At 47.3% G+C, this 25,737-nt stretch overlaps 1 protein-coding gene across 14 annotated transcripts in view; it reads right to left on the reverse strand.

The window, feature by feature from the left end:
• Nucleotides 1-25,737, reverse strand: part of CDH23 (cadherin related 23) — a 521,149-nt gene that overhangs the window by 20,941 nt on the left and 474,471 nt on the right. For 10 of the 14 annotated variants that reach the window (XM_073353546.1, XM_073353545.1, XM_073353548.1 and 7 more), the window contains 16 exons: nt 23,039-23,260; nt 22,823-22,942; nt 19,036-19,216; nt 16,883-17,016; nt 15,501-15,710; nt 12,725-12,832; nt 11,174-11,276; nt 9,749-9,874; nt 9,331-9,534; nt 7,811-8,269; nt 6,492-6,608; nt 3,907-4,131; nt 3,141-3,310; nt 2,237-2,374; nt 1,784-1,903; nt 92-269 (listed from right to left, as the gene is read on the reverse strand). In XM_073353546.1, the coding sequence (XP_073209647.1) occupies nt 92-269; nt 1,784-1,903; nt 2,237-2,374; nt 3,141-3,310; nt 3,907-4,131; nt 6,492-6,608; nt 7,811-8,269; nt 9,331-9,534; nt 9,749-9,874; nt 11,174-11,276; nt 12,725-12,832; nt 15,501-15,710; nt 16,883-17,016; nt 19,036-19,216; nt 22,823-22,942; nt 23,039-23,260 (2,815 nt within the window). The other 4 variants (XM_073353557.1, XM_073353558.1, XM_073353554.1 and 1 more) reach the window with 4 other exon arrangements.

The following is a 25,737-nucleotide window of genomic DNA, read 5'->3' on the forward strand; positions in this document are numbered from 1 at the left end:
TGTGTTTCTGTGTTTTCCATATCTCTCTGGAAACACCCTGTGTGTCTCTCCCATCCCCTAAATGCCTAGCTTTGCTAGTGGGGACGCATACCCACTCCAGGACCCTCAATGCTGTAGGTCACCACTCCGTTGTCACCCTCATCGAGGTCCATGGCTGTCATGGTGATCACAGACGTCCCTGCTGGCTCATTTTCATACATACTGGTGCTGAACTGTCGCTTGGCAAACTGGGGCCTGAAGTCATTGATGTCCAGAACTGTAATCAACACCTTAAGCAAAAGCAAACTGGTCATGTGGATAAAGGCAGAGGCGATCCTACAGGGGCCACAGAACCAGACGGCTGCAGTGATCCTATCAGACAATTGGCTCCACTTCCATAATACTTTTATCCCCCTTCTTGCTCTCTATTTAATTTTGGTAAACAAAATGCTGACTGACTCCAGCAATAACAATGGCCATTGCCATGTCTCCAAGCACCACTAGGAACAATGACTACAGCAGCCCGCACCTAGCAGGAAGGGAAATAGCTGTTTCAACAGAAGCTCCCTGCTAGTTACCAGACAGCCCAGCCCCACATCAGGGACTTCTCCCCAAGCTGAGCAGCAGCCTCTCTACTCGCATTATGGAAACCCGGGCTTTGGCAATGGTGTAGGAGGCATGACAGACTTCTCCAGTGGTGGGGGTTAGGTGGTTATTGCTCAGGGACAACCAGGCGAGATAATTTTACTAGTTCATAGAAAAGCAGGGGGCCTTGTTAGGCATCCCTGCCCAGAAAACTCAAAATCCATTGCTCCTTACAGGTTCTTCAGAAACTGCCTTGTCCCTATAACCAGCTGAAACTGCTGCACATAACACTGATTCGCAGGCAGACATGAGCAGGAGAGGGTAAAGAAGCTAGATCCACATATTGTGGCAAGTGCTCTGGCACTGGCGTGAAAGGACAGAACGGAGAGCTCAGAGCCACTGAGTTTCTTTTCTACCAAGCCTGACTTCCACAAAGCTGTAGCATGTTCAGCCGTCCCTTCCATGATCCAGGTCAGGACTTAGAGATAGTCTGTGCAATGACTCTAGGCAGCTCTGGCTGTGTTCAGTTCTGGGAGCTAGAGATCCAGAGAGAACTACAGGGTCTGTCAGTGTCCAGTAGCCTCAAAAAAATAAATAAATCCTCTTTATATTCATTACAGCCGAGACCTGTATCTTACTACACTCACTACATAGCCCAGTGGGATCTGCACTCTGCATTTTCCTATCTCTTGGCCACACTGTATTTTCTGGGGTTGTTTAAAATAAAGAGTGCAGTAAACTTGCAAAGTCATATTGCTAGAGAATAGATGTGATATGATCACAGCTGCATCCATTAATCCCACAGTTGCACTGTTGGATTGTCTGGACACTGGCATGTAACCACTTCAAATACTACATTGTCCCCTTACAGCATAACATACCAATGACTCTGCCCCAAGGTAACACTAAGAGATTCCATCTTGAACTGCTGGCACGTTCTTGTGGGCGCTCCCTTTTTTATACTGGTTTTTTTCTCGGGCTTCTCTGCTATTTCCCTCATTCACTTGCTATCTGAATTTTCTTTTGCCACTTCCTTCTTGGACTCAGATGCTCGCTCTCTCTCTCTCTCTCTCACATACACGTTGCTGCTCTCTTTTCCTATACTCTGTATTCTGCAAAGGCCTTTCTACAGTCCGAAGAATGCTCACAAACCCATGGAGCTTTACACCTATGGCATAAAGATGCGTCTTAAACCCATCCCAGTGTTGTGGCATGGTACCTGCACAGAGTTCTCTCGACGGTTACTAGAAATGTCCCCAGGGTTGTCCCTTGCTACAGCAGTCAGCGTGTAGTGATCCTTCTTCTCTCGGTCCAGGTCCGACAGGACATAGATATCACCCTGCAACACACAGACCTTCAGAAAGCGAGTGGCTGTTTGCATGCCATTTCTGTGGTAAACTGACTGCTGGCTAGTATCAGGTGATTAGTGTAACAGAAATAGGAGAAGGTCAGAAGGGAGGGGGAAAATCCCCTTCTTCAGGCTTGACTCCTCTTTCCCAAAAGGGGAGGGGGACTTTAAGAGTTCCTTCTCCTCCCCCACAATTTCCTACAACATATAATGAGATTTTGACCCCAGAGGGCATTCTGTCAGCAGCAGTCCCCTCCCATTTAAAGTGCTCCTGTCCCATATCCCTGTTGTTAGTGCAGTACAGCTCCATTCTTCACCTCTTACCGTGTTGGGGTTTATCCCAAACTTGCCCTCTCCATCTCCCAGGCTGTACTGGATGAGAGCAAAGCGCCCGGAGTCCGCATCAGTGGCCCTGACCCTCAGGATGACCATACCCAGTGGGACATCCTCAAAGACTGGCTTCTGCAAGTGCAGAAAGAAAAGGAAGAGAGAGAGGGCAGGTGGTTGAGGGTTTGACCCACCCACCCACCACTAGAACCAACAAAGCATTCAGAAAAAACTGTGTTTGGAGGATGAGTGAGTGTTCTCTACTCTTTTTATGCAGGGGAGGTTTTGCTCTGGGGCATGAGGGTGGGGACTAAAACGCTTTCCAAATTTTAACCACCAGATTCTGCAAATGTAAAGCTTTCATTTAAAATTTTAAGCTTTCATTTAAATTCTATGAACATTTAACCCTTCTGGATGGGAACAATACCCCCAGAACTGAACTCAGTGCAGCACCTATTAATCCTGAGTCTGCAGAGAGAGAGCCTGAAATAATGGCTCTGAGATAGGTGGGAAATGGAATACACACCACACTGGGTGCTCACTCTGGAACCTAATGATGACAAGGTAAATATCAACATTATTATCACCTCACTGCTTACCATTTTAGCAGAAGCATACAGTTAACATTCTTGCAATCGAATCTTAGCTAAACATTCAGGGCCTGGTTGTCATTTGCACCAAGACCCCTTAAGAAGTGTCAAATCAGCAGCTTTGCCCTTGGTTTTATTAGTGTTTTGATCTCCCATGTATGGTTCTCATGGGATTTTAACTAGTAAGCACTGTGTAGTACACAATATTTTGGCCTGCACACATCCAGCCTGCCACAATGGCCAGGTATGTGTCCCTCCCATCACGTCAGCCCCCAGCAACACACACATTCTGACTGTTAAATCCCATTCACCTGGTAAGACGTCTGGCTGAAGATGGGATTGTTGTCATTAATATCCACAATCTGGAGATACACTGGGATCTCAGCTGATCTCCGGGGAGAGCCGTTGTCTGAGGCCCGGACAGTGAAGTTCAGCCATTGCACCTCTTCGTAGTCCACAGTGCTATTTGCAATGATCTTCCCTAGAGAGAGCAGACTCTGAAATGAGAACCCCTCTGAGCCCTTTCACCGCTGGCCTTGCAATACAAGACACAGGCCGATAACGGTCGTCTCATTTCTATAATGTCCATTACGGAGGGAGGGAGAGGACGTTCTTATAGTTCTACATATGCATGGATCATGAAAACTTCCATAGGATGGGTTCCACTGCTTGAGACAATCACTTCCTCAACACCACTGGGATCAGGATCAACAAAGTTGATCAAGACTCTCTGAGCAGTGCTGGTGTGGGGGCCAGGGGTGGGGGAGAACAGGAAGAGTTGGTCTAAGAATGTGCTAGCTGTTCAATGCTGGTGCTGACAGCTGTAAGGAGACAGCCTTGGTGATCAGCATCATGCCTTCAGTGATCTCTTGGCATGTGAAATCAGGAACCGTTCAATGTGAGTAAGGATGGCTGTGATCTGGTCCTCTGTGAATCGGGCTGTGTAAGGATTGTACAAAGGTCACCAACAGATTAGTCCTCACCTCAGCGTCTGCATTCATGCCCTCCCCACTGTCCCTTTGATAGGATTTAGAGGTTCACAGGTGAGAACAGGAACTCCTAAATTCCCCCACCTACCTGCTTGGAGGTCTTCAAGTCGGGCATACCCTTCAGGTGAAAGGTTCAGCAACTCATAGGTGATGTGTCCATTGGCACCTTTGTCTGGGTCCACTGCAGACACAGAAATCAGGGTGGTCCCCGGCGTGGCCCCTTCCACAATCCTCTCAGTGAAATAGGTGGCCCCAAATGGACGGAATTGGGGAGTGTTGTCATTGACGTCCAGCACGTTCACTGTCAGCTTAGCTGTCAGGGCAGGGGAGGCGGAGATGGAGGGTGAGAGTAGATGGATGGGGACCAGATGAAAAAGAGACAGGATGAAAGAGATGCAAGTGGAGAATGGGAGAGAGAGAAAGAAAGGAGGGAAGGTAAGTAAGAGGTGTGTCAGATCCTCAGCTGATGGAATTATGCAGCTCCACTAAAGTCAACAGAGCTCAGTTGATTTGAGGATCTGGCCGGAAAGTTTAAGTTTATTTTCATTCCTTCAAGGAGAGCTCTGGGCTTGTGCAGAAGCTGCTCTACCCACAGCCTGAAGCCCTTGCTTTGCCTAGTTTTGATGCCTAGCTCATTGCTGGGAGAAGGGAAGTGAAGTTCCATCAGCTGCTTCCAGAACTAAGATAGGCCTGACTTATTCAATGACCCTCCAGCAGACTTGAAAAATTCTAGTTATTCACATGTCCACAGGGCAAGTCATTTTCTCTGAAGGGAAAATAAAAGATGAGTAGTTTTTCCATCACCTTGATCCTGGTAAAGGCGCCTGGGCCTGGGCTGGTGAACTCTTGCAGGAGTTTTGCAAGGCTGCCACCACTTATAGCTTTTTCAAAGAGCTGTAGTCAGTTAGACAGAACACTGGAGTCTTTCCAGGCCCTCTCACCGCAATTCCAGGCCCCAGGTCAGAACAGCCAATGGGCCAGTCAACGTGGGCCGCCTGATATTTGGGCGGTGCTGCACCTGCGTTGGCTGGTGCCCAGCGAGCTGCCAGCTGCGCTGCTGGTGGCCAGTGAGCTGCTGGTACGGCCAGGTTTTCCACATGCCTGCCCGGTATGGTTGCCAACTGTCTAATTGTGCAAATCCAAAGACCCTTGCCCCGCCCCTGCCCTGCCCCTTCCCTGAGGCCATGCCCTATTCTGCCCCTTCTCCGATACCCCACTCCTACTCACTCCAACCCCCCTCCCTCTCTTGCTCGCTCTCCCCCACCCTCACTCACTTTCACCAGGCTGGGGCAGGGGGTTGGGAGGGGGTGCAGGCTCTAGGAGGGAGTTTGGGTGTGGGAGGGGGGTGAGGGGTTGGGCTCTGGGAGGAAGTTTGGGTGAGGGGTACGGGCTCTGGGCTGGGATGCGATAGGGGGTGCAGGGTGCAGACTCTAGGCTGGGGTGCAGAAGGGAGTCAGGGGGTTGGCGCTTACCTCGGGCGGTTCCCGAAAGTGACTGGCACACCCCTCTGGCAGCAGCTCCTAGGTGGGGGGACAGGGGGGCTCCATGTGCTGCTGCCCACAGGCACTGCCCCTGCAGCTCCCATTGGCAACAGTTCCTGGCCAATGGGAGCTGCAGAGTCGGTACTTGGGGTGGGGGAAGTGCGTGGAGACCCCCCCCCACCAGGGGCTGCAGGGACATGCCGTGCCGGCTGCTTCTGTGAGCAGGAAGCCTGCCTTAGCCCTGCTGTGCTGCCTGCAGTGGCCAGGGAACCCCAGACCCTTTAAAATCGCCTGGTCCACTGGGCAATTGCCCCCCTTCCCCCCCACCCCCCGTTGGTGAGCCTGACTCTTCCTACCTGACAAGTAGTAGGTTATCAAGGCATCCAAGAACTCAGGACCAGTGACCTCAGTAATGGGCATTACTAGCTGGGGTACATTATTTATACAAAATTAAATACCAGTTCAGTCCTACGCAAAATCTAAGAATGCCATGGTTAAGGCGGTGCTAGAATGGGGTAGGATACCCGGCTTGGTCAGTTATAAGCACATATCTTTCCAGTTGCAGACCTACCAGCAGCCTGTAGAAATAGAGATGCAATGAAGCATACCCTCGGGTCACAATATACCCTCCCGCCTAACAGCACTTTTCTCTTAGTCACAAAACACCTACTGCTGTTACAGCACATATGAGCTTTCTTTTGGCCTGGGGCCTGCAATATAGCAGGGGGCTGTTTTGTAAGGGAAAAAAATAGATTTTAAAAATAAACCCACGGGGATCAGCAGGAGGAATAATGCAGCTATAAAGTGGAGGAAGCATCCCTGCTATTCCAGGTTTTGGTCCCCATCCTGCTCTCCATCAGATCATCTCCTTCATGCAGCATTCACTGCTTTTCTAGTTCTGGGTCCCTGCTTTGTCCTGACCTCCACACCCACTTTTACTCTATTCCTGGCATCCCCCTTAGCAGAGGCTGCAATCATGCCAAACTGCAGCATGGTTTGATAATGTGGAAATACAGCCATTGGGGGCCTTGCCTGAGAATTTATCACTTCCTGCAGGTGTAACCACCAACAGGGTTTGAAGCCAGATCCTTAGCCAAAAAATGCCACAGCCCCAACTGATCTGCGGCCCAAGCCTGACTCTCACACTGGAATGTGAGCTGTCTGGGCTTGTCTGCAGCAGGACCTCTCTTACCATTTGGCACGCTGACGGAATGGTCAACAACATCGCTGGCATTATCATGGACAGAGATGGTGACTTCATACGTTGCCACTTGCTCCCTGTTTAGGGAGGACTTAACCTTCACAGCTCCTGCAACGCGGAAAAGGAAAGAAAACCACCACTTACATGGATTGTAAACTCCACAGCTGCCCTGCCTGATTCCTCTAGGCAGAGGGGCACAGAGCACCAACCCCAGGAACACCTCTATTACCCCATAAGCCTCTCTGCCCCTGTGTGGTGACCTCCTGCCTTTCCCTATGTCATTTATAGATTAAAAGGAAAAAAGTCAACAGGCAAAAATTCAGCTCTCAGCTAAAAGCACCCCCACACCACCCTGCCTCACGATGGAGCTAAGTAGACATCAATCTGCTTTAGCAACTGTCTGTGTTTGTGCTGGGGACAGGAAGTGAATTCTGAACTTTGGGGCCAGATCTTCAGCTGGTGTTAATTGTGTAGCTCCGCTGAAGCCATCAGAGCGACTGCTTCACACTGATGGGGATCTAGTCCTTTATTTCACTCAAAGTCCTCGTCATAGCCAGGGGGGTGAGACGTGCAGGTCTCTTCAGCCTTTTTTTATGAGTCAGCTTTCCACACCTGAGCTTGCACTAAATCAGTCCTGTTGTTCCACAGCACAAGGCCCTGCGTCACAAAGAGACCGGAGGCATGCGATCTGGGACTGCGGTCTCACTGGCAAGTGATATGTTCCTTATGCCCACCTCTCCATACACCAAAACATGGAGAGCAAGAGATCACTTACCCGAAAGATTCCCCCCACCCACCAGTGAGACGCTGCTGAGGGGGTGTCTGCATTCAGTCTGCGAAGGCTAAACAACAGCCAGCTGCATGTGTCAGGGCTGCTCCCTCATAGCGTGAGGCAGCCAAGCACCCAGCCAGTGATGAGAGTGAGCATGGTTATGACTGAGATGGAAGGGAGTCAATGGACGAAGTGGACAGAGGACTGATTGAGATTGACACAAAAACAGAGAGATCAAACCTGCCAGGCTGAGAGCCATAAGGAAAAGAAAAGGATTAGTTAGTTAGTTAGTTGGCAGTGTAGTGCTGTCAAAGTGCAGCTGAGAGAGCGGACAAGGAGAGTGAGGAAGACTTAAGAGAAAGGAAGAAACAGACAAAGAAGGGTGGCAAGAGCAAGAAAGGGCTAAAGAAAGACAAAGAGAGAGAAAGTATGACAAAGGGAGGGGAGGGAGAGAGACAGAGAGCAGACAGGGATGGGAAGAAGTAGAAGGGGGAAGAGAGAGGCCCAGCCATACAAAGAGTTTCTCTTGTTCTTGTACCTGTTTTAAAATCCACGGCAAATGCTCCTTGCTGGCCCAGCACTAGAGCATTGGTGTCATCCTTGGCCAGAATCTCAATGATGTAATATTCTAGACGGGGGTTGAGATCTCTGTCTATTGCTGTGACCTCAGCGATGATGGTGCCAGGCACTGCTGACTCGAGCACGCTGACCGTCTGGATCGGGTTGATGAACTCTGGCCGACAATCATTGACATCATCAACAAGGATGTTGACGGTGGAAGTGCCAGAGAGAGGGGGCATGCCTCGATCCACAGCCACCACTGTCAGCCTGTAGGTGTCCCTTTCTTCCCTATCTATGGTGATGTTGGCCACACGGATTACTCCGGAGTTGGCACTGATCAGGAACTTATCCTGAGCTCCACCCTCGATCCGGTAGCTCAACTGCTGGTTGAGGCCGCTGTCTGCATCTGTAGCCATTACCTGAAGGACAGAAAAACCTGGGGGGGGGAGGAAACCCATATTCTGACATTTGAGGCTTTTTCATTCCCCTAGGTCACTTTCAGCAAGTGAACCGCCAGGCTGGAACAGTCCAGTGGTTCATCTAGTCCACCATCCTCTCGCTGTGAGTGGCCAATGTTGGAGGCTGCAAACGAAGCTCTAGAACCTCTATAACTAAACTAACCGTGTAACACTTTACTACACATGGAAATTTCCGCCTCCCCAAGCTATGCCCTAAGCATGGGGAGTGACAGCCCTTGCAAGCACACAGATGAAAACCAACAGACAGCTGCAAGCAAAGCAAATAAAGGCATAGATAAAACCAAACTGGTGTCTGGCTTATTCATCAGGCATCAGAGGAAAGTGCAGAGGGGAAATCACAGTTTTCTGGTGTAATACAAACAAGAGAAAAACCCGGACAACTTTGTAAAGATGATTGGCAAATTCTCTTTACTGAGTCCGACTCATGAAATTGAGAGAAAACTGAGCAACATACATGTACGTACACATTTGACATGCAGTACCAGAACTATCTGTACAAATCCACATTAGCCAGATGGCAACAGGAACATCATGTTCTCGGTGTCACTGGAAGTATGGAGAAGTGCCCTACTGTGCACAACTGCACTATGCCAATGGCGACATCGGTGGTCTGGACTGTGAAATCAGACTGTGCACAAGGCGGACACATCACTCCTACCTTATGAAAAGAGGAAACATGCAACCCTGTGAAAAAAATGAAATTGAGCTTCACTCCGGTAGGTTAGCTCCTTGATGGAGTTGTAGCCCATGATTATTCCTATGGACAGAAGAGACTTCTTCAGCCACCTGCTCCCTCACCTATAAGCTGTCGTGCTACTGGCAGGGCACTGCAAACATAGCCCCCAAGTCCCCAAACTCCCTTTATGCAAAATCCCTTCTTCCTCACTAACTGAAACCCTGGATCCTCCCAGCCCTGATATCTTCTGTCCTTTTGCTTTCCCCATGGGTGGTTTCTCTATCCGAGTCCCCGTCTCCATCTCTGTCCCATTTCCTTCCCATACAGTGGTATCAGCCTGACCTGGGGGGCTGTTTTCCTGCAGTTGCACTGTCACCACCGCCGGGTTAAATGATGGCCTGTTGTCATTATCGTCCAGGATGGTCACAGTGAGCCTAGCAGTGCTGTTCAGCTTGCCAATATCCTCTGCCACCAGTGTGAGCTCAAGGCGTGGGTTCAGGAAGGCTTCCCTGTCAATCACTCTGCCAGGTTTTACCAAAATGACACCTGGAGGATAGTAAAAGTCAGCCAGTAAAAAAACAACCACCAAGAGGCAACTTCAAGAGAGGGTGCGGACTGGATTCAGGTGCAATCCAACAGCTTTCAAGCGCTAGAAACATCGGTGCCTTGGAAGGGACAATGCTACCCCATAGCTCTATATTTCAGGAAGAGCCTGTTTTGACAGGGCGCCTTATAACCAGGGTGAGCATGGCTAGCTTACCTGTTCTGTTGTTGACAATGAAGAGGTTCATTGGCATCCCCAGCAGCTGGTACCTCACCAGTGCATTGATGCCCTGATCATTGTCCAAAGCTAGAACTGGACCATTGAGCACTGTGATGGGAGTTCCTGAATCAAACAAAAAGTGTTAGCAACTGGTGGCAAGACCTTCATGGACACCTCCTCTATTCCTCCCCCGCCCAGTGACCTGTGACTGATAGCAACAAATGAATGAGGCAAACAGAGTGAGGTGACATGAGACAGTGAAATAATGGCTGTTGCAGCCTTGGCAGACTGACTCAGGAAGCCCGTAGGGAGAATTCTAACGCCCTGCTAAAAACAAGCAAACAGAGCCATCAGACCCTTTGAACCGACCATGGTGACGTGAAAGGTACTTCCCAGCATGCTTTGCAGCAGAGTCTTGCTTTCCTGATTTGTCCCTGAACTCACCCTAATATGTATGTCTGTGTGTGAGCATGTGTGGCAGGGACATGGATCAGGGTGTATGGGAGTTTGCTAGCTATTTTGGATGCACGTTAGTCTCAAAGAGTATTTTTGCAAATGCACTGATCAGCCAAGTTGTTACCAGTGTCTGAGAGCCTTTAAGGAGTTTATGTTCCAAGCCAAACAAAGACACTTGTGATCTCAGAGTGGGAGTTATTTTAAGGGGAAAAAGGGGGAATATTACTCGTGACTGGGGGAGCTGAACAAAGTAGTTATCTGGTATAGAGTGCAGAAGCCAGACATTTTACTATACTACCTCTAAAAGCAAACAGTTCCAGCAGCGAGAGTTACCGAAGGCTATTCCCTACACTAACGAAACATATAGCTGCTCGACTTGTCCTGCTTTATGGCAGACAGAACTCACTTAGTCTGAAATAACAACAATAAAATGCTGCCATATTTCAGCAAAACATGACAATAGACAGTTGGGCAGTTCGGTTGTCCTAGAGCAATTAGCTTCAATTCAGAACACATGGCAGGCTTTGCACCACAGTCTATGATTTCAGGACATGGAGATCATCGGCTAGATAACAGAACAGCACATTTGCGTAATGCCACCCAGATGTTTTATTTCTAAAGGGATTGTCTTGTTGTGGGACAAGCAGCTGGCTAGAGTGTTACTTTGGTCGAAAAAACATCCACTTGCATAAATTGAGCCAGCTTTCTCTCCATGTTTATCTTTATCACCCTGTACCAACATCCTAGCCCACATCAATACCCCCTCTGAATGATCTAAAACGTTTCATTGCTCAGTGACATTGTCGGGATTCAGTTAACGCTGTTCTATAGGACAGCCCATGGAGGAGGGACTTTCTTCTCCAGTGGCCATCCCCTTCATCTGGCTGGAAGTAACTGGGATGGGTTGGGAATCAAAGAAAATTCCTGCAAGTTTAGAATCATATATTAAAGGGAGGACAGACGCACCTGCTGGGGAGTTCTCCATCACCTCTGCCTGATAAGAGCTCTGAGTGAAAAGTGGCCGGTTATCATTTTCATCTGCTATTGAAATCACCAGCAGGTCAAAATCCTAAGGGTGTATGAATAAAACAAAGAAAAGGGGATAGTGACTACGATACCTGCTCCTCAACTCACTTCCTGAATCAGTGTCTGACATGTACCACCTCATTCAGTTCAGCACCATGGAGAACCTAGGCCATGTGCAACCATGGAACTGCATTATCAGAACATAACATAGGATCTGTAATGCCTCTACCCGGATGCCTGGGCTTCATTCCCAATATCATATAGCAATATGAGGTCTGGGACAGCAGAGTAGGGGAATTACACATCCTTGGGTATCATTCTGTAAATGCAGTTCCAGGGCTGAACATGGCCAGGCTAGATGCTGCATTACTATTATACCATGCCATTTGGAATATAGGCTTTGCACCAGGGAATTTAGGCTTTCACCATGAAAGGGTTTAAACCATACACACAGAGTCTGTGGAATTAAAGAAAATATTGTCTCCCATGTCCTGTTTTATTTCAGGCAGTTAAAGAGTTAATAAAGGGGAAAGTGTGACTTCCCAGCAACCTCCTACCTACACTCAGCTCTGCAGGCAGCAAATGGATGCCATCTGCAATCCTATTAGACCACTCCATTTGGTCTAACTGCATTACTGCTGCCATACTGCAGTTCTGCATAACATAGTCTACATACAATGCAAAGACACAGCCTTGCTACCTTCAGACAGATACTCTTATGTAACAATATATTCCTCCACTTAAACAATCAGAGCAGAATTATACATTGTGCCTCTTTAAGGGAGGCTGGGAGATTGTGAAGTCAATCAGGTGGAAGAAGTGCTGCTTCCAGAGATGGCAGCAGGCCACTTGCAGTTTCTACTCCTTCTATCTCTAGAAAGGAGAGGGGGCTGGCCCCCAGAAGCCTCCAGGTTCTCTACAGGAGAACCTGGACACACAGGCCATAGCATGTCTGTTCTGTTATAACACAATAGTGGGTCCAGTAAACCATGTTACTCAGCCACAATTGCAATACCCCCAGTATGTTACAACACAGAATCCTAGAACTACAGAGCCACACGCTAGTATATCATCTGCACCATGTTCCAGAATGATGCCCAGGAATTCATAGCACAGAAATGCTGCATTATCTCTTCTAGCAACATACCACCTTGTTCTCTCTTGTACTGCTGTATCTCACTGTATTTCAGAAAGGCCAGGTGAAGCGAGTTGTCGCTGGGAGACCATTACTAAAGTAAAGGCGGGGTAAAGATCTATTAAGAAAATTCTAACCTGCATGAAAACAATGTGGGAATGGTTTTCTGACCCGGGTGGGAACTGACAGAGAAATGCTTGGGCTTGGGTCATCCGCCTCTGGAATTCAGAAGTTAATTTGGGGGAGAAGGTTGCCCAGAAGTGTTTTCAGTGAACAGTCCACCCCATCCCCTGATAACACAAGAAGCCGCCACCCCTGCTGCTTCAATGGAGAACCCCAGCATTGTCCATAATTACCCGCCTGGCATTGCGCGTGTTCTCAGGATTGTCCTTCACTGTGACAGTCAGCCTGTACTCAGCCACCTGCTCCCTGTCCAAGGGACGGCTTACATAGACGATGCCAGTCTGGTGAGAAAAAAGGAAGGAGAAAGTTCAAATAGAAATGGGCCTCCCCATGCCAAATGACGATGAGAACCAGCTACGGGTGAGGAGCAGAGAACCTGGAGCTCCACAGGCTCAGTACGTGGGCCACACTGAGTCTCTAAGTGACTTGCCGCATGGTCAGGCCACACAGCAGTTAGTGGGACTCCCCAGAGGAATTCTGGCTGACTCAGCTGAAATTCCACAAGAGGAGTGCTGGAGCGGTGCCACCTTTTGAAAAGACACAATGCACCCTCCCCTCCATACCAGTCCAGCTGTGCTGACCAGTGTGCACAGAGGTTTGATGTATCATGACCTCAGCACTGCCCCTCTCAGGAGCAGGAATCTACTGCCAGCAGTGGTGCTAGACAGTCACACTGTCCTGCACCCTCTAGTGTGACTGGAGCTGGCCTATGCAGCAGCCAGAGATGGGGAAAACTGCTCTATGCTCTGTCTACCCCCTGTTGTGCACCCACACAAGCTGGAATCTGGCCCTTTGTAAATAATGCAGGTGCAAAAGTGGAACTGTTTGTGTGTGAATGGTAACAAGGCCAACATTTTCATGAAACACTCTACTTTTGGGTCCCAATAGAGCCTTATTTTCAGAGGTAGTGAACACTGTCACTTGCACTGACTGAAGCTAGAATTGTGGATGCTCGTTGCCTTGGGAAAACCATGCCTTAAGACCAATAATTGAGGCACCCTGAATGATGAGCGGCTTGGAAAATTTGGCCCTTAATAGGGTTGCCAACATTGTATTTCAAAAATAAGGGACTTTCTTCTTAGCACCCCCGACCCACCCCTTCTCTCGAAATTATTAATTATTATTATTAATAATAAGAAGTACTCACCTGCATTCATCAGGGGTATTTCTTGCTGCTTTTTGCAGCACTCAGCAACTCCTGATCTTGTACAGAGATGAAGAAATAAGGGACTGTTGGCAACCCTAGCCGTAAATGACCATGCAAGGTTTGAATTTTCATGCAGTAAGTTTCTCTGTGGTCAGGCCTTGCCCTGATTGTGTGTGTTGCTACTGTTACCAGGGTGGGTACATGCTTTCTCTCCCCCCTTTGGGCATTTTCATACTGACAGTCTTTTGAGGAATTTTTCTGCAGGGAGGGTAGGGTATGGTCTCGACTCTAGAGTAGTGGTCCTCAACCAGGGGGACATGTACCTCTGAGGGTACACAGAAGTCTTCCAGGGGGTACATCCACTCATCCAGATATTTGCCTAGTTTTACAATAGGCACATAAAAAGCACTAGCTAAGTCAGTACAAACGAAGGCCACGTCTACACTTACAAGCTTTCAGCGGCACAGCTATACTGATACGGGAGAGACCGCTCCCATCAATATAATAAAAGCAGCTCAGTGAACGGCGGTTGCTATGTCAGCTGGAGAGTGTCTCCCGCTGACACGGCACGGCACACATGAGTGCTTATGCCACTCAGGGGGGTGTTTTTTCACACCGGAGTGACAAAAGTTTTGCCGACATAAGTGCTAGTGTAGACATGGCCTGTTTATACTGTTCTATATACTATATCAGTGGTTCTCAAACCGTGATTTCATTTTAATGGGGTCACCAGAGCCAGCTTTGGACTCGCTGGGGCCCAGGGCAGAAATCCAAAGCCCGAGCCTCGCTGCATAGGGCTGAAGCTGAAGTCTGAGTTTTTAGGTGAGGTGAAAATTGGGGTATGCAAGGCAAATCAGACTCCCGAGAGGGGTACAGTAATCTGGAAAGGTTGAGAATCACTGGTCTAGAGAAATAGTTTGTTTCCTATTTGGGATGGCATTATTATGTGGTGTGCCCCTTAAATATTCTTGTTATAAATAATTAAGAGACGGAGGCCTGTGTCAGAGAGTTGTGTCTCTCTCCAGCCACAGCATGTGATGACTGGCATGCAGTGCACACTATGCGTGTAATCTGTAGCTTGTTAATGTTTAAAACATGCCACTTCTTGTGCAGTGCAAAGCAGGAAGCACAAGTTTGTTGTGCTCCAGTGCAAATTGGTGCAGATAATGTGCACAGTCCCCTGCACAGAGTGGAAGTCAGTCTCAAGCCCTTGCTCACTACCTCCCTTACTTAGAAGAGGTCAAGGTAAAAAAGAAACAGGTGTGAGCATTTCTGGGGAGAAACTAGAGGAAGTGCCATCATTGGCATGCAGATGAGTTCTTTAGCTATTCTCTCCCCTCCTAGGCCTCTCAGCTGCTACTGGGAAGGAGTACCTTCCTTGGTGTATGGGTAGTGTCACTCTCAGGAACATAGAACCTGGGTCTCTCACACACCCTGTCTTGCTAATCACTTTTTGCCTTGCACTCATACAGGCAACACTCAAACCCTGTGCTATGCAGAATCAAGCTCTGAATGAACTGCTGGTGTGTCATGCAGTTAACATGTAGGTCTGCATGATTTGGGTTGGTACATGTTTCTTTAGCCAATGCGTGGCAGTATCTGCATCTGTATTCTGTATGCAGTTATGTTTGTACTGCTGCCCGTAGGGCATATGTCACAGCATGTGGGAACACCTGTCACTGTATGTAGTGAATAAAGCCCTTTGCATAGTTCATGTTTGTACCCATACACGTAGTGTGGGAAGGCCTATACACAGTCATGTGTGTTGCTATGTGTAGATTGAATAAGACCAGGAGACTTACAGTGCCATTGATGTAAAAGGTGTTTTCTGCATTGCCGGCTGTTATGTTAAAGGTCAGGAGAGCGTTCCGCCCACTGTCGGCATCGTGGGCAAGAATGCGGGTCACAAAACTGGAGATGGGGGTGTTCTCGCTGAGTGTGAGATTCATCGGCAGGTTGACAAGCACAGGATCATTATCGTTAATGTCCAAAACACACACTCCCACCATGACCTGAAATATGGAGAAGAGGATTCTGGGTAGCAAGGCAAACACCATCTGCATTTCAGAGTCTCCTCACTCTTTGAATTCCTGAATGGACTCTCATTCTTCTTCCATATCACATTCAAGCTTTGTGCTTCCTTCCAAGTAGTCTCATATGCCAGAAATTTGCTACATGACCTGCCATGATCTCCTCCCTCACCTGCTTCAGGTCACTCCTTAACACACAAGGACAGTGAGAGAAAATGGAATACACAAATAAATAAAACAGAAATCAATCTCTAAATAAAAATCACAGAATTTACAAGGAATGTGCTAACCTTATCACTTAGTCATAGCGGTAGCATATCCCCTTAACCCTTTTGCTAGTTGGATTGCAAGCTCTTCGGATCAGCGACCTTGCCTCCATATTTATCTATTTTTGCCTAGTACATGGAGGGCATTCAATAAATAATGACAAATCTGCTTCTCCTCCATTTGAAAGCATCCATAACTCTGCCCCACCAACATCTCTGCTCTAATCTCCTTCAAAACTCTTCCATCTCAGACTCTGTCTAAGGTTCTCTCCTGATAGCTTCCTTCATCTCCTTCGCAGACTCCTGGACTGTAGCTGAGGACCCTGGGATTTGGCCTAATGACATATAACAGAAACAGCAGAGGACCAAAGGCTAAACCTAAATAGGAAGAGAGTAATCAAGTGGTGAACCCAGCTCTACAAATGTGGCCTCCTGAGTCCTGCTTGGGACAGGACATGTCTCTTGTGATGTGGGAGGAGCGGTCTCCTGCAATGCAATGACAAGGCTGATGCCATAATTATGAAGCTACTGGCATGCCCCGAAACACAAGCCTCAACAACCTCTAGTTCACTGACTAGTGGGCTTCCTGTGCCTGACTTCAGTACATGTCAGCACTTTATTAGGTGACGTAGGTTCAAGGAGGAAGAACCTCTTCAAGCTCCAATTTGAGGCCTAGTGGAGGAAAAGAAAGGGGTGGTGGTTCTTACATAACAGGAAAAGAATGGAAAAGGTGGGAAGGGGGAAAGGAGGGAGAGGAGAGAGGATCAGGGATTCCTTTTTGTTCTCTGGCCCCTCACTTTTCCTACTTGGTGTACAAAGCATGCTGGGAGTGAGATATGTCAGGGATGCCCAACTATTCCAGCCTCATGACCTGCCAACGAGACTCACTGTGGAGCTGAGAGGAGGTGTCCCTCTATCCTTGGCAGCAATGGTGAGATTATAGAATACAATGTTCTCTCGATCTAGCTCAGCGTCCTTCCGAACTCGCAGCTCCCCCTCCACCGGAGAGATCACAAATTCTCCTATAAGAGAGAGAGGGGGGAGAAAAAGGGCGTTCAGGATATTTTCCAAAGGAGGTTTGCTAGCACCAAGCAGTGAGGAATGAGGCACCCACATCAAGACAAAAAGGCAAGGCCTTGCATTGGCTTCTCTAGTGGGAGTGGGTAGGGCTCTGGGGCATGTAGCTCCCTTGATTATCACCAGTCAGTTTAGGCTCTGGCCATGAAAGGATTTCAACCACACACAGTTGGGTTGGGTCTGTGAAATTAAAGAAAATATTGCCTCCCTTGTCCTATTTTATTTCAGCCAACTAAAGCGTCAATAAAGGGGAGAGGGTCACTTCCCAGCAACCTCCAATCCACACTGATCTCTGCAGGCAGCCAGCAGACACCATACTCTTTCCCCAAATGGTCACTTTGGGCAGTGGCTACTGCTATGACTCTCCCCAGACAGTGAACCTGATTGTGGGAGTGGCTGGGCACTCTGATGTGCTAGGTACCCCCATCCAGGACTTGTGTAGATACTGGGGTGAGCAAGAGGTGTCAATACCAGTCTCCTGAGCCTTTCATGAATCAAAGCCATTTCTGTGACAATGACTTAGTTATTGTGTTCTGATCTATAGGACATTTCCCAAGAGATTAGCAAGTGGCACAATCACCTCTCAGGGCAAGTGTACTGTGCCCAGGCTATTTAGGGGACTCTGAAATGTGGGCCAGCTGGCACTCGGGCTGTCCTGTCTTCCAGAAACCTGACTTAAGTAACCATGAAAATGGTGGTGTAAATCTATTCCCTGATGTTTGTTAGTACATATTGCTGCACACACAGTCTGGCTTGATTAGGAGTCTGTGCTGAGCAACGGCCCAGGACTGGGATACCAGGGGTCCTGCAGTTCTGGTTTGAGGTGTATCGGCAGAACTGTGTATATCTGTGGGAAGCCTGCACAAAGGCAGCTTGCAGCAGGCCTGGTTGGAGCCAGGGCCAACAGACTCTCATTTTCCCTCTTTTTGTTCCCTGGATTAAACCCAAGCCCAAGTCCCCTATGAATAAGCAATAACAGGTTGAAATGGTTCCTTGCAGAGCGGATGCTTCTCGTAACAGGATTTCCTGATGTAGAAACTCCAATTTCTCAGAGAAACAAGTTGAGAAGACAGTTTTTGAAATGCTTCCTGAGCTTTCCTAAACCATTGCAGCCTTTTCCACTCTCTCCCCTGCTCTCTGAAAGGTCTGTGTTTGAAAAAAAAAAGTATATTTTGAATGAAAGTGCTAGTGTGGGGCTCTCTCTTTGCAGGGTAACGGGGTCATCTGAATGAGAAAGGGGAAGAAATCATGGATGCTTTCACCTATTGCACTTGGTCTGGTCTGGATCTCTAGGAAAAGTCATTCTCCTTTACACCCTCCCTTTGCCTGCATCTGTCCACTCAAAGCTGTGATCTGGACTTTTAGCCTGACCCCCTTTATTCAATGATCAGATTGTGCAGCTGGACTTTCTACTGGTCTTATACATGGAGTTGGGCCTGTATCCAAACATATAGGTGCAGGTTCAGTGGACAAGAGAGAGTGTATGTGCAGAGAGGTATTTGTCAGCAAACAGCTGTGTATACACAGGGAGCTGTGTGAGTGGACCCAGGGATATACACAAATGGGCGTGTGCAACAAGAAGTGTGTATATGCATTTAATTTACTTACAGGCATGTCTACAGCACTTATCAGTAGCTGAGCACTTCACACATAATAATGACGTCCCCCTCATAACACCCCTGGGAAGTAGGGAAATGTTATTCATTTATATACTGAGGCAAGGACACTTGAAGTGACCTGCCTAAGGAAGTCTGAGGCAGAGCCACGAATAAAATCCAGACAGTTTCTGAGTACCCGTCCTGCCCCTTACCCGCAAGAGCATCCTTCTTCCTCAACCTGTACTTACCTGTTTGTGCATATGTGGGCAAGAGGTAGTGCAAAGGCATGTGTGTTCGATGGGTGTGGGAGAAATCCAAAGGAATCCCGGATATTAGCTTCTGCTTCTCCCCTCCATCCCAACTCACCAAGAGGGTCCCCTCCTATGATGCTGTACTCCACTTGTCCACTGGGCCCTGAGTCCCCATCATGGGCCAGGAAAGTCCACACCCTTGGGCCAGGCTGACCTTCTGTGATGTCAAAGGGTCCCTCGTAGGCTCTTGGAAAAGTTGGCTGGTTGTCATTGATATCATTCAGGTTCACCAACACCTGCAGTTAAGACAAGAATGTATACAGTGAAGGAGAAACCAGGGAGAACAGTGGAAGCAGAGCCCACCGTTTTTCCTCAGTCCCAGCCTGTGGTATCTAATATCCTGGGCAGAGGGTGTGAAGTAGGCACCGTGACAGAGGAGTCAGGGAACATTCTTCCCCAGATTGTTTTCTTGGACTAAAATGGTGGCACCTCCTTTGTCTTCTCACTTTATTAAAGGTCTCTGTATGTTTGTTTAAAACATTCCAGGTTGTCTAGGTCATATTCAGTCTGAAGCATAAGCAAAACACTTCTGGATTTGCTGTTTTCAGAACATACTGACCAAGGAGACAGCAAATTATCTTCCTCTCTTTCTGGTTTACTGAACCATCCAAAATTCAGCAGAGTCACTAAGTTTAAAATTAACATGGTGGTTTGACCCTGAGCATGCTGGTCATATTATGGCTGTGTTCTTAGCCAAACTAAATATAGTACGAAGAAAACAAAGTTTGTATGCGTAGGCAAAGAATCTGCGGATCCCACAGATTTGTGATGTCCCTGAAGCTTTTGCTGTTTAGCAAAGTCCAAGTAAATCACTGCCCTGCTGTCTGATTGGCTCTGCAGCTTGACAGGCTGAGAGAAAAACAGCACCAGCCTCCTTCTGATCACTGACATGTTATTCTGGTACTTTAAAAATAGACACCACTACTCCACTGTAAATGTTGAAGCAAATTAAAGCAAAAATCAGATGATTTACATGTTTTCTGCAGCATATACAGATATAAAGATGGACAAACTGACTACCTGAGTTATGCTGAGAAATGGATGGGTAATGAGGAATCCTAGGCCTTACAGACAGACAGTAACAATCTCAAAAACTCCTCTGACCACAACAATCATCAGCTTGATGTGGAAGACCAGGTCCCCATATGAGTTTGCATACAGATGTCTTTTTAGTAGCCCGTTGCTTTACTTCTCCTTTATGCATCATACACTCAAGAGTTGTTTCTAGCAGTGTGCAAACCTTAAAACCTCTGGAGTTTGGGTGCTTATCCAAAACAAACCGAAAGGCATGGATACTTTGCTGAAGCGTATCTCACTACATGAATCTCTTGGTGCTGTGCGTTTCTTTTTCCTGACTAGATGAATTATTTTTATTATTCTTATTTACTAATATTACAGCAGAGTCTATGGGCCTCAGCCAAGATCAGCCCCCATTGTGCTACGTGGTATAGCAAGAGGGAGTTTCTGCCATGAAGAACTTACAGACAAGACTTGCAAAGGATTACAGAAAGGAAATATTATTATCCCTGTTGGATTTTTTTTTTTTTTTTTAAACAGATGACCAACGCACAGAGAGATTAAGTGACTTGTCTATGCTCACACAGGGAGCTTGTAGGCAGGGCTGGCAGTGGAGCCCAGATTTCCCTAGTCTCAGTCCAGTGCCTTCACCACAAGCCCACCCTTCTTCTTACAATCAGGTTTCTCGTGCGAAAGTTCAAGGTAACAAATTTGAGATTCACTTTCTACAAATATTTGGCAAAGAATACACTTAAAATTCACAGTTTGCACAAACCTTCTTGCCAGTAAATTATTCACCAGAATATTCACAGAAAGTGAACCCTCTGGGCGAGGGAACATAGCTGAAGACAAGAGATTTACAAACTACAGGCGAATATTTATACAAAGTCGTTCACAGTAGATACTCAGCCCTTGTTAGATTGAAAGCCTAACAATGTTCTAGCACATTAACATAGTATTAGGGAAATGGAAGTCTGAGACTGGATGGCTGGGTTTTCCCATTGCTATTACTTATTATTGTGATTTATTACTTCCACTGTGGTAGCACTTAGGAGCCATAGACATGGATCAGGACTGTGCTAGGCACTGTACAAAGGCAAAGCAAAAAGATGGCCTCTGCCCCAAACAGCTTATAATTTAAGTACATACTGAAATATACATAAACAGATATTTCAATTGCACATGGTAAAAACAGCAATGAAGCCAGTTTAAGAATTATGGTTGAAGTTCGGAGGAGATGTGATACCATTCTGGACATGGAGAGATGTTGCCATTTGACTCCTTGAGTTTTGTTTTAAGTTGCAAAAGAAAGTTGGATGGACTATTCCAGTGGTTCTCAAACTATGGAGCAGGCATCCCAAGGGAGGAGTGGGAATGTGTTAAGGGAGGCATGAGCTTTGTGTTTTAATTTTTTTTTAATTAAAGAACTCTGGCTGTCAGCCCCGGGTGGCTGGGGATCATGCAGAAGGGCTGTGCATATCCAAGAGGCGAGGATCAAGGGGACAGCCGGAGCCCCACCCCCGAGCTTGGGCTTTCCTCTCCCCTCCCAACAATCCTTCACCTGGAGGTGGCGGGGCTCCAGCTGTCAGCCCTCTGGTAGAAGTAAGGGTGGCAATGAGGCACTAAGTCTCCTGTGAAAAGCAATATTGACGAATATCACTTTTCACATCACCATCATTACTTCTGTGCTGCTGCTGGTGTGGTGCTGCCTTTAGAGCTGGGTGCCCAGCCAGCAGCCGCTGCTCTCTACTCTGCCTTCAGACCTGGGGACAGCATATGTACTTGTGGAGGCAGGGTACAAACGACTACAGACACAAAGAAGGGGGGTACAAACAAATAAGTTTGAGAACCACTGGTCTATTCAATTCCAGTAAAGAAACATTCTCACCATAAGTTGCCCCTTTATACCCTCACCTTGACAACCGTGTCCAATGCCGGTCAATAAGGATATAGCACAAATGGAAATGATCCAGACAAAGGCAACAAATGATTGGAGGCCTGGACAGACTTTCCCATGGGGAGATTAGAAGGAATGGGAATGGTAGGTTTAGAAAGGAGATGAATAAAAAGGTGACTTGATAGAGGTATGTAAAGTAACAGATGATGTAGAAAAGCTCAGCCAGGCTCTGCTATTTCTCCTTCCCAAATACAAGAATAAGGGGACACCCAAAGAAAAGAAAAGGGGCAATTTAAAAAGGATCAAAGGAAATAGTTTTTTTTCTAAACACAACAACACACAAATAATCAGGTTAATTAGACATGTAAAAACATTCTTCCTTTCATTAAGGAAACACAGCAGCTGTTTAACAGGACACAACAATCCTGCACAACAGCTTAGACCAGGAAGTGATGGAGAATGAAGGTGTTAGTTGAAAAGTCTGGGGAAATTTTGACGGCTATAACCAGGGGCTACAAAGTAATATGGGTGGCGGATAATATTAGAAAATGTGGGGTGCTCTGATGATGGAACAGAAATGGCTTATGTCTCAGCCCATTTATTCAGTGTGAATCTGCTGCTCCCTTTGGGGGGGGGATCATCGCAATGAACTCACCCCCTTCCTGTTCTGTTCCATATTTTGCAACAACATTTAGGATAATAGCGTGCAGCTGCCACACATTGTTGAGCAAGGACTACTCGACAAAATGACCTAATCACCCCAGATGTGTAGAACTATTTGCACTCCATAGAAGGGGGATATGAAACTTCTTAAAGGGGCACTACTGCACAGAATGTTGCAAGCCCCACCCCTCCAGCTTCCCACAACATCCCTCTCTCTAATGGTCTAGAGTAATTGTGGAACACTGCTCCCATAGCAGCTACATACCGTTGTAGTGGTTGTGAGACGGCGTGATGGGATTGGACACTGGTCTGTGGCAGTGACAACCAGGGTGTAGCGTCCATGGCTGATCTCATAGTCCAGCTCCTTCACAGTGCAGATCTGCCCCTGAAAAGACGCACAAGAGTGGTGGGTTGTCTAGTGTGAGTGAAACTAACCAAACAAATGGGAGAAATAAGGTAACGGCATGAAGTTGTTACTAACTGTGGTGCTGTTTATGTGAAAGGTGCCCACGATATTCCCCTCTGTGATGGCGTATGCAACTGTGCCATTGGGCCCTTCATCCCGATCCAGTGCCTTGATGGTAATGAGGGTGGCGTTGAGGGTGGCGGGGCCCTCATCCAGCGTGACTTCATACTGCTGTTGCTGGAACACTGGAGCGTTATCATTCTCATCCAGGATAGTGACGCACACTGTGGTAGTGGCCTGCAGGCAAAGAACTAACACAGTTAGCGTCATGTGCTAAAAGAAATGTACAAGTTCTGGCTGCAGCTCAATGATCTGGCTAGGGGTTGGTGGTGCAATGATCACAGGATGGAGACTTCTTCTAGAGATAATAATGGTACATGTGAATTATTGCCAACAAAAAACTATGCTTTTCATATCTGTTGCACTTTTCATCTGAGGATCTCAAAGCACCTTAGAAACAGTAGCTAAGTAAGTCTCACAATAGATAAGCATTTAACAAATCGGTAAACTGAGGCCAAAGAGGCTAAGTGACATGCCTGTTGTCGCACAGACCTTGCCTAGTTTGGTTTCTTCCACTGTTTTACTATTGCTGGTAGCAACACTGGGAGTTGTACTGGAAACTGGCTCCTGCCTAACCCTGCTCAGAACAGGCCTACAGGACACTGTGGTTAAAAAGGAGGCCCTGACTCTGCACCAGAGCTTCTATTGTTGTTACCAGGGATGGCAGCAACAATAGATAGAAAAAAAAAGTCTAATGTTGGCACTGCCAGAGCAAATCAGGGGAAGAGCTAGAAATAGGATGATGGATTTCCAGTCACATGTTCTAACCACTAAGCCATAGTCGTCCACTGTTTAAACAGAGTGTTTTTAGAACCCTTCCAACTTCTAATAACAGTGACCAAGTGTCTGGAAATTTTTATTGCATAGTCTTTGTGGTCAGTGAATCACTGCAAGTTCTTCCAGTCACATCTCAATGGTAGATGATAACTGAAGTGCACAAGGACTGTCAGGATAAGAACTGTAAATCCATCAGTCTTCTTAATTATGCCCTTTCCTCTTTTAACAGGAGAAACATTCGACAAATGACAAATGCACCGTAAGTCATGCAGAGATGAGTTTCTCTTATTCCATTGGCTGGTGATGGACAAAAACATTTCTTAGGTGGGACACTTGGCAGGGGGGCTGACTTTTCTCCTACGTCTCAATGGAATGCTCCTGTCTTCGCCGGTCCCAGTTCTCTGAGCGAGAGGAGAAGGCTGGAGAGACATTTTTACTCTGTCTTGTCACCTGCCACAGGAAATCTCACTCTGTAAGAAAGGCATGAAAGCGGAACATGCCAATCTCACTCTGGCACAGGTCGATGAGAGGGTGGGCGCAGTGACATTAGCACCCCAGCTGTGCATGTGACACAGGAAGGAGTTAGGGTAAATTAAAATGGGATAGTTGTGGGTCCCTCTGACCAGATTTTAGTTGCAAAAAACACTTGACTTTGTACTAAATCTCTCTCTAATCAGAAGCCTCTTGTCCCTTAGGGAATAGTTTTCACAAGAGCTCTGCAAAAATTTTGCAACAAAACCTCAAACCACACAATAGTCAGGTGGTTTCCTCTTTCCATTACAGACTCAAAATTTGGGGCAAGTGAGTTGGAGAGTTTCTCTACTGGGTCACACACGTACTCCTTTTCTTTTTACACTTTGTTGGTTATGCACACCGAGCTGGCAGCGGGAGGGGCAGGAACACAGTCTCTACCCAATAACCTGTTGCAGTTTTACAGGACACTGCCACTAAACCTACATTTTATTGTTAAGATATCTCAACCACTCCTCCTCTTCTCTTTGTTCTTTCAGCAGGTTCATAAACAACTTCCCCTTGACAGTGCCTGTCTGGTGCTGCAGGCAGAGGAGCTCTGTGACTAAGGGCTTGTCTACACTTACCAGAGGATCGATGCTGTGGCGATGGATGCATCGGTGATTGATTTAGTGGGTCTCGTGAAGACCCGCTAAATGGACCGCCAATCGCTCTTTCGTCGACTCCTGTACTCCACCTGATCGAGAAGAGTAAGGGGAGTCGATGGGAGACCATCTCCCATTCACGTCGCGTAGTGTGGACCCCGCGGTAAGTAGATCTAAGCTATATCGATTTGAGTTACGTTATTCACGTAACTCAGATTGCGTAGCTTAGATCAACTTTTCCCTTTAGTGTAGACAAGGCCTCAGCGAGTCATTACTCTCTTCCTCCAGTGACCCTAATGCTGCACAAACACTAACCATAAGCCCCAACCCTACTGCCTGCCTTGGTCACCTCTCCTCTTGACAGTGCCCATTCGGTGCTGTAGCCAGGTAGGCACTGTTTAGATGAATCTAACCCGTTTTGACCAGGCATAGGTAAATGATCTTGCCTGAGGAACCCATTGTGTGGAGGGAGCCACAGTGCAAATCTCCAGCCAATATTGCTTCTGATCAGAAGCAGCCCCTACTATTCCAGTCCTGACCCGCTACATATCCCCAACTTTCTCAAAGCACCTCGGCCCTGACCTGAACTGTCATTTGCTGACTCATTTCAACCAAATGGGGTTGAAGTATGCAAAGTAACTGGAAGGAGTGAGAGACAAGTAGCTCTGATGCCATAGTGTTCCTCTGCCTGGAGCCCCAAATAACAGTGTGTGGAAAGCAGGCTTTTCTGCTCTTCCAGTTTTCTGACTTGCCACCAAAATC

This window comes from Lepidochelys kempii, chromosome 7 (genome assembly GCF_965140265.1).
Source record: "Lepidochelys kempii isolate rLepKem1 chromosome 7, rLepKem1.hap2, whole genome shotgun sequence".
Lineage (NCBI taxonomy): Eukaryota > Metazoa > Chordata > Testudines > Cheloniidae > Lepidochelys > Lepidochelys kempii.